Source organism: Chaetodon auriga, chromosome 6 (genome assembly GCF_051107435.1).
Source record: "Chaetodon auriga isolate fChaAug3 chromosome 6, fChaAug3.hap1, whole genome shotgun sequence".
Classification (NCBI taxonomy): domain Eukaryota; kingdom Metazoa; phylum Chordata; class Actinopteri; order Chaetodontiformes; family Chaetodontidae; genus Chaetodon; species Chaetodon auriga.
This window is the reverse complement of record NC_135079.1, coordinates 12,029,736-12,039,280: the sequence shown is the minus strand read 5'-3', so window position 1 is coordinate 12,039,280 and position 9,545 is coordinate 12,029,736. Positions and strand designations below refer to the sequence as shown.

General features: G+C 41.5%; 1 protein-coding gene across 1 annotated transcript; it reads right to left on the bottom strand.

Moving 5' to 3' along the window:
- Positions 1 to 893: 893 nt before the first annotated feature.
- On the bottom strand, positions 894 to 5,045 carry foxb1a (forkhead box B1a). The gene has a single exon (XM_076732008.1). It carries the CDS (start codon positions 4,715 to 4,717, stop codon positions 3,776 to 3,778), a length of 942 nt encoding a protein of 313 aa, XP_076588123.1. The 5' UTR covers positions 4,718 to 5,045; the 3' UTR covers positions 894 to 3,775.
- Positions 5,046 to 9,545: the final 4,500 nt, after the last annotated feature.

The following is a 9,545-nucleotide window of genomic DNA, read 5'->3' as shown; positions in this document are numbered from 1 at the left end:
CTGCATGTACTTGCAGGAATATAATAAAATACAGCCACTAGCCATGTTTCAAAATGTCAAGGGCTTGTCAAGGATTGACACATTTGCCGAGCATAATTAATGCAAGTTTTGTCTATCGCTGATTATTTTGCCTCCTCTAAAAGTCAGTGCTGACAGTCTGCAGTGGCAGAGGAGAGGAGCTAGCTTTGTGGTGTTTGTCCATGTCCTCATTCTGTCAGCTCAACGAGCCAGCGTAAACTACTTTCAACGCCAGTGACCAGCCGGATAACCGTGAACACGTGCGCTCCAAAGAAAAGCAAAAAAAAAAATCAGGGCAAATCCCAATATCTCTAATCTGACAGCTTCTCTTATAAGTGAGAGTAAATCCACAAGATAAACTCATAAACAAATAAGTTGTTTGTGTGCAGCGGAAGGCAGATAACGGCCGGGGTTTTATGAAACACTTGCTTCCTCTTGACAAATATCCAAACAATAAAGACACTGTAAATAACAGCACCCTGTCCGTATCAGCTCCCTACTTGAGGTTAAGTTGAGTTTATTGCGGAGGCCACTGCCTGCATGCATTAAGCAAATCATAAATTATACATGCTAATTACCTTGGGCCTCCACTTTAATGAATTATTTTAATTAAACTACAACATTGGGGTTTTGCATGTGGTCTATATTTCATCCCCTGCCTAAGATGACCTTCTGCTTTGTCTAAGTGGAGCATAGTTGAGGGAACAAGGACAATACAGACTTGGAACTGAGTTCATGCTGATGCTACTGAACTGTGGAAGATTTTGTCTGTATAATGGACTGAGAGCGTATTTTATTTGTATTATGGGAGGAAAGAAAAGCTGAAAAATTGGATGGTTTTGCGCATAAATAAACACTCATAGCATCAGAAAGGGTTATTGTTTGAGGGGTTTTATTCAGAAAAAATGACCAGACTATTTATTTTTGTCAGGTGTCAGAGATGAGCTTCCCATGGCGAGGTCTAAGATGTCTCCTCCCACCTGTTACATCGTTTTTAACACCAGTGGTTTTACACCTTATCTCTTCAGGGTTGAATCCGTTTGCTTGTTTGAGAGGTTTGTGCAGACGCTGAAGGTGTTTATTTTAACTGTAGTGGAACTGAATGGCAGCCAAACAACGCCCTCACTTTGTTTTTCCAGACTGACTCCATACCATTGATGTGCAGCATTTCAGCAGTTTCCACAGCACATCAGCCCCATGCACTTTGCCTTAAATCATAATTACAGGATGGCAGGGTGTCGTTTTGTTTTTTTTGTTTTTTTAATGCAATGTTCCATTTGAATATTGCATGTCTGCTCCAGAGTAGCACATAAAACATCAAATGAAAACTTTGGGTTATTCTTACATCTCACAGTCTGGGATGACTTTACAATGAATGACCTCTTATTCACAAAAGTTCTTTTCAGACATTCATCTATATATTTTACATAAACATTTTACTGAGAACAGTGCAGTACAGACCAAATAAGACAAAGGTTAGTACACTGAAATTCAAATGAATAGAAAAAAATTGCACAAGTATGTCATTATGTGCTGTTACATTTTTTTCTCCACTTGTGTGTTGCTGGATTTAATTCCTTTAATAACAACAATAAAGTAAAAAAGTTCCATGTGTTTGATATAATGTGGTTTTAATGTCATTGTAACGACCAGCCAGAAAAAAATAAAATCTGATTCCAAATTAAAGCTTGTAATCTGGCGATGCACTTTCAATACATTTAATCATCCAGAGTCAGAATTAATGTTACACACACAAATGCACAAAGTGGGGAGGAAAAAAAAAAAAAACTAACACTGTTGTCCAAACAGTCCATGGGGGAGGGGTGGATTTAAATTCCAAAAGGGTCTTGCAGCTCGTTTCCTAGTTCCCCAGTCAGCAATGTGTTTGTGAAAAATCAGTCTTTTTGTCTTGCTGAAAAAAGGCTAAATCTACATTGGTGGCCCAGTCTAAGTTTGCTATTCTTTGCACTTTCAATTCAAGTGAATGAGGGAGAATGAAGTGGCCCGAGACCCTTTATTTGATCTACTCGATTGCATAAAGTGACGGAATTCTAATGTATTTGTTTAATACCCCGAAATAGGCTGTTGCTTTCTATAGAGGAGGCAGATAAAGCGCGTTATTTCTTTTTATTTAATTCAAGCAATTCTGAAAACTAATCGAATAAAAGAAAGAACACTGTATTTTGAGCTTTTTTTGCAGATATTTCTCCGTCTGTATTTATAAACCTGTTGAATAAAGTTGCCCCGAATAGGCAAAAAAAATAAATAAATGAAACGGTCGAAACAGTCAGTTGCACCCATTAAAGGAGGAGGGAAAAAAAATCAACATGACACATATTTAACTGCCCTCCATGACATTAGAAGTATGCGCCAATATTAATTCGGACACGATGTGCAGCTTTTCTAAATGTTTATTGTTGGCCTTAATTGTGTTTAGCCTACAGCTTGATGAATGAGCCCAGTTGTCTGCGCTGTGACCATGGCATCGCAACTCCATGCATCCTAATCGACTGCACGACTCATTTCTCTCCCCACTGCTGCTCTGCAACTCTCACACTCTGCAATCAAACAGGTCCGGACGAAAGACAAATGAAAAACATTATTATTATTATTATTATTATTATTATTATTATTATTATTGGGGAAATTGAATTGGTATCCGACAAAAAAAGATTATCTGCCAATAGAAAAATAACTGTATTCTGTGTTATCTGAGACCAATAATAATAATAATAATAATAATAATAATAATAATAATAATAATAATAATAGGTGAAATCGTCTTTGAGTAAATCTTCAGAAACATTTTTGATTGTTTACTTCATTTTTAATGAGAAAATATTTCGATGACCAGCTTTTTTTCCCAATTCATTGAAGACTGTGTGCACACTTTTCAAAAGCACGCATGCTTGCAAAAAATAAACAAACAGAAACAAAACAACAACAATAACAACAACAGTAACAACACAAATTTTTAGAATGCATGCTTTACCTAAAAAAAAAAAAAGTACAAATTTACAGCATCTGATACACATGGTCACCACAGCCTTTTTAAATTAAATGCTTCACAGAACATTTTCTGGAAAATAGATATCTAAAACATAAAACTAAAAAGTGCATTTTACAACATTTCAGTATCAGTTATTTGCAATATTCACATCTTGCATGTTTGAGGACGTCTTACAATACTAGTTTTCCATTCTGAAAAGATGCCAGAAGTCAGTTTGCTTTGTTTTTATACAGGGATGGTAAGAACAAATCTAAATCCTATTCCTATTTGGTATACCCTTACCCATCATTCCAGTATCAAAAGCAAACAGCAACACGGAGCCATTGCCTCGCAATTTCATTGACATTACAGTGGTCACACAGAAACGGTGCAAAAGGTTTGCTTTTTGATCAAACTGAAAAAAAGAAAGCTGCCACGGGAATTACAAGCACTCCGAAATCAGAGCTGATGGTGCCAAAACAAACTGGCCCTGGGTCCCCTCAGTGGCTCCACTTCCAACACTCACATGTCACAATAAACTGAAAAATAGAACTATCAAATAATTTACATTTTCAAGAGCAATACTTCGCTGTGCGATTCTGTGCTGGACTCGTATGACACAATTTAAAGCGACACATTCAACACATACACAAATAAATCGATATGCAACTGCAACTCGCCTTGATAGTTTCCGACGACAGAAAATAGAAACTTTGGAATTGGTAAAAGGGGGCCTGGGAGCCAGCCAGCGGGGGAGAGTTCAGCTGGTCAGTGCACAGCCACAGACTGCAGTGTGGAGGGGCTCGTCAGAGTCTCGCTCGGGGTCGCCGGGCTGCTTTGGCTGGTCGCTGTCTGTGGGGAGGTCGGGCTCAGAGACTGTGGAGAGTTTGATAGAAACGCGGGGATGTGTGGAGGTAACGCCGAGAAACCGGGCATGGAGGTCGGGGTGGGCTTGATTGGCACAGGAATAGCCGGTAAGGACTGTCCCCCGTGACACAGGGACTTGATGGGCATGCCATAGGCACTGTAGTCGCTGCTCGCCATGGAGATGGGGGCCGCCGTGTCAATCACGCTGGTGTTGTACATGTGGGGCCAGGCTGTCGTCAGCTGGTTGTGGAGCGGGTACCCGGCGGACATGGACTGCATGGTGGAGAACGCCAGACTCCCGGGGACCTTGTACTCTCTGGCGATGATGTTCTCGATGGCAAACGGATGCTTAAAAGTTGACGACTGAGACACTCCGAGGTTGTAAGTTGACATCTGGGGAAGGTGCGTGCCAGTGGCTGCCAGGGCGCTCAGCCTCAGCTTGGCTTGCTGCTGGAGGTAATGGGCAGCATCCGACTGCTTACTTGGAGCCAAGTGATCGGATGAGGTCAACACTTTGAACCTTTTGCGTCGTCTCAAGAAACTTCCGTTCTCAAACATGTCCCCGCAGCTGGGGTGCAGAGCCCAGAAACTGCCCTTACCTGGCTGATCTGGGCGCCGGGGGATTTTAATAAAACAGTCGTTGAAGGACAGGTTGTGCCGCAGAGAGTTCTGCCACCGCTGAGTGTTTTCTCTATAATAGGGGAATCTATCCATGATGAACTTGTAAATTTCACTGAGAGGCAGCATCTTCTCTGGGCAGCTCTGGATCGCCATGGCAGTGAGGGAGATGTAGGAGTAAGGTGGCTTCTGGTCGCTGTACGTGTTTCTTCCCGGACGAGGCATCCTCGATGTGTTCAGGGAAAAAAAGGCAAAACAAAAAAAAAAAAGTCTCCCTTAATTCCTTGGCGAAAGCTTGACGCTCTTCATGAAAACAACCGCCGAGGAAAGTTTCAGCACGGGCGAAGCTGGAGTTGCGTTGCGCGTAAAACGGCCAGGTCGAGCGCCTCTGCGGTGTGCAGGCGGGCGGGCGGTGCACATTTATGGAGTGACGGCTGCTGCAAGTCTTGCTCGCAAAGTAAGTCAGCTTGTCCCGGCTAGCAGAGCTGAATAGACTTCATTTGGCGTCCTTGATGAGACGAGCTAAGTGGATGCCTCCATGGCCTTCCTCTAACCATCTGATAGTTTTATGTAGTGACATGAGCAGAAAAGACCCCTGTAGAGGCGCTCCATTAATGTGCCACCTCTTTGCTATCACATGACAATTGCCATGGGAGGAGGGGGCTGGGAGGAAGGCATAATCTGGTTTCATTTACACCTATTTACATGGACACCTTGGGCCAATGGAAATCATTTCCATTTGAAGACAGAAAAAGGGGTGAAAAGGCTCGGCAACCGGAATTGAACTGCGATGGCACTCAGTGTGTGAAGGTATGCGCTAATACTTCTTCAGCGGACTTTACAGTTGCAGTTCACAAGTATATAGGACATGTGAGTGGACATGAAAATGATTCGGCGTATTGCAGTTTAATGGTATTTTGTCATAAATTTGGCTTTGAGCTCTCTGTGCTGTTGTGAAGGCAGACATGTATCTAAACGTGGATTTATTAAAATATCCTGTTTCTGCAGTGGTGTGTGTGTGATGCTGCTTGAGTGAGGACGTCGCTCATTTAACAGATAAAATAGTGCGTAAAGGCATGATGCTCCTTTTCTAACTACAGTCTAAGATTGTTTACGACATGCAATACAAAATAATTTGCCATGAGCAAGTTCTGCTGATGAGCCGACTATTAGTTTTTCTCAGCTAATTTCGCCCAGAGCTGAGCGGAGGAAGCAGACGATATGAAAACATCAACACAATGCAAACAGCGTTATTCAAACTGAAACTTCATGAGGCAATCAGCTCTATTGTGTTTATGTAAAGAAGATTCTAAAGTACTTCACAAATGCAAATAAACCCTTGAGGATGGTGTGGTGAAAACTGTATAAAATATCCATAAGTCAATTATATGAATGTGAAAACCAAATGGGAAGCCTATTTTGAGCTATTGCTATTCAAGCTTTTGGCCAGGGCCACCTTTCCGCTTGGAGGGTTTGCAATGCCGGGGACCACACACACGCACACGCAGATTTGCTCATAATTTATGCTAATTTCCCCCACATAAATCCACAATGCACCCCATCACCAGTCTGACGGATTACGAAAAGAATCGCGTTGCGGGGGACACCGAGCTATTTTCACCCAGAGACCAGGAGCAGACTGAAGAAGAGCGTTCTCCCTGCTGCAAGAGGACTGTTTAACGGTCTAAAAGGCTGAATCAATACCAAAAAAACGGAAAGAAAAGAAGGATATTCTAGAAATTGTATAATTAGAGTAAATGCGCTAAAACCCCATAATTTACTACTTCATATATGAGGAGCTGTTACTGGAGGAAAAAAAAAACTATAAACTGGAAAAAGTCACAATTTTTTAGTGTCCAAACTTCCAGGGCGCCGTTGCACTATTTTCCCCCGCGGAGTGCCTTTTAACACCTGTCATTTCCCATTAATGCTCAGCTGAAAAAGGTTTTGTCCAAAAGGAAGTGGCCAGTCGACCCATCTTAAACACCGCGGATAATGACAACACACTGCCAAGTGCCAAACATCTTCTGACATCCAGCCTATTCATTCATTCATTCATCCTAAAAAAAAAAAAAAAAAAAAAAAAAAAAAGTTTATATACATATTATATTATTTGCTGTTAAAGCGGTCAGATCGGCTGTTGTTTTACAACTGATAGATTTTGTTACGTGCAGTGATTATGATTGTGAAATTTGATTAATGGGAGCTATTAAAAAAAAACTCACTGCAAATACTGGAGCACTTTGCAAATCAGCTGAATGCCACATTTGGATTTTTTTTTTATTTTTTTTTTGCTTCTTTTACGCATAATTCTTCATGTTACATTTCCCACTTGAACCTGCAAATCGCCTTTTATTTGTTGCATGTTTGCACTGCAAACTTGCTGTCATGCCAATTTGCTCCTTGCAAGTTAACCTGCAACACTCGCATTAACCAGCCGAGCCACAGAGGAGCAGTAAGAGTATTTCTTTTTTTCTCCCTCCCTCCCTCCTCTCACACACAGACGGTGTGGCTTTTTGAGCTCCAGGGTTATGGGATATTGGTAGGCCTTTTGTCCCTGTCGAATGCACACACTGAAAATACCACCATGACTCTGAATCTGAATGGGGTTTTTAGCTGCTCCCAAACTCCTGAGTTCAAGCAGCAGTAGATCAAGTCTGCACTATGTTTGGTCATTTGTAGAAGCCCGAACAAAGGTTGGGATAAGCCAAATTGCATTGCACTTGTGAACCGTGCCTCAGCCTGAAGTATCCTTTATAGCAGGAGGGGAGACCAAGAACAATTTTGTGTGAGCTTTAAAGAAAAAGAAAAAGAAAAAAAAAAAAGAAAAAGAGGAGCGAAAACAAAGGGCACTTTCTGAAACATCTTAAAGTAGAGTAGTGAGGCGTGACATTCCCAGGGTGACGAGACACAAAAGCCGAGGTCATGGGGATGAAAAAGAGAATCAAACAGCCACTTTCACACGTCTGCCCTCCTCTGCTGCGCCCCCGAACACAATAGGAAACAAATGTTGTTAAAAGAGGATCGATGCCATTCATCCTAAAGCAGCGAATGATAGCCAAACAATATTGTCACAGTGAATCGAGTTGAGATATGCTGCCACCCAGACCTGCGGAGAGGGGAGGAAAAAAAAAAAAAAAATCTGCCTTTCAGGGAACGATTAAGAGAAATCCAAAAGCTGAGGGCGTTGCTTATCAGGCAGGAAAACGCGTATTTAAGGGGAGAGCTCAAAGTTTGAAAACTAATTTTACTGAATGCAAAGGGCACACATTTGATCTGGATTAAAAGTTTAATTCAAGATCTAATATTTTCTTAAATGTAGCCGGTTTTTTTTTGGGGGGGGGGGGGGGGGGGGGGCGCTGAAATGAATTATTATTTTTATGGTGATTTTAAGTTCAGTCCATCACTTTTTTTTTTTTCCTTCTGCCTTTTCAGAGAGCACGCAGGTTGCTGACTGTGAAGCTCTGACTACAGGTAATGTGTATTTAGGCCACTAATCAACCTATAAATAGTCAAATCATTGCAAAAGGTGAGCAAACTCGTTTTTTAAAAGACAAATATTTTTAATCCCGGTGAATTATGAGTGCAAATTACCGCAATTCGCTACATTTTTTTTTCCCGTCATGCGGATCATCATTATCAGGCCTGCAGATTTAAAGGGATTTGTCATGTACCTGCAGCCTCAGTGTTGAGCGCACATCCAGTGAAGGCAGGTAGAGTTTGCTGTCTGCTGCAAAGTGTGACTCTCCAGCCCAACCAATAGGCCTGAGCTACTAATTAAGTCCGTGGTGATTTCAGCCCCGAGAGATGTTTTACGGTGCAATTAAGGACGCGCTGATGATAAGGTATGAATATTCAGCAGAATGACAATTAATTAGCAGACAGAGGGCTCTCATTGCACCCTCCGCAATGGCAAATTTAGCCTACATGACGGGACACTCACTAAAGGCCATCTTCACAAGCTGGCCCCTTGAATATGATTTTTTTTTTTTTTTTTTTTTAAACCAGAAAAAGGGAATCAGAATAAAAACACCCCTCCGCACATATGAACGGCGATAGTATAATATGTTGATTATTATGATGTTGATTTTATCAAACAGCGGGATTATGGACCTCGCAGCGGCCGCTCCATTAGTTGTTTCAGGGTGACATCAGAGGGAGTACCTGGAAGAAGACCTCAGGGCATTTACAGCATATGCTCGGATTATTCTTAATGGTCTAATTACATAAATTAGGCATTCATTATACGGCACATCATCTGTAGCAGATATCTCAATTGGACAGAGGCTGGAACTTGTAATTCAATTTGTCTGTGAGGAGTTTGATCCAATTAAACACTGAAAGAGATGGAAAAGGGAAGAAATAATGACAAAATTTTGAAAATAAATTTCATTTTAGTAATTTTATTTCAATTTATTTTATGACTGCTTTTTTTCTCAGCAGCAGTTTCACTCTGTGGCCATCAGATGGGGACAGCCTCTGAATCTGTCTTTCTTGGTTTAGGGGTGATGATGTTTTCTAATTTTATCAGCCTTAATTACATCTGTCACAAGCAAACATCTCATAAAACGAGCATCTATCTATCTATCTATCTATATGACAATTTTGGACAATATAAAAAAAACACATCCATCCATCCATCTACTGTATTACTATGCAATTGTGTAGGCGTGTGTGTGTGTGTGTGTGTGTGTGTGTGTAGGAGGGTTGTCCCAGTTCATTGACTCCATATGGTGAGAAACAGCAGGACTGATGAGTGTACTACCTGAGGTCCGTGTTTGTGCTGTCGACTGTAACCAAAACAGAGGCCCCTGACCCCCCACCCCCCCCAACCCCGACCCCCCCTGCATAATTCATTACAGACAAGACAGTGCCGCTCACACTCTCATTTCATCATTTAGCTTTTGGTGACAGATGACTCGGTGACAACAAATCATCCTATTAAACTACACATGATACTTAGCCAGCTGACAGATATGAAGAGGGAGGAGCAAAGTGCAAAGAAGACAGTGGCAGCGAAGATGGTGATACAGGAAAAAAGAAAATGTAAATG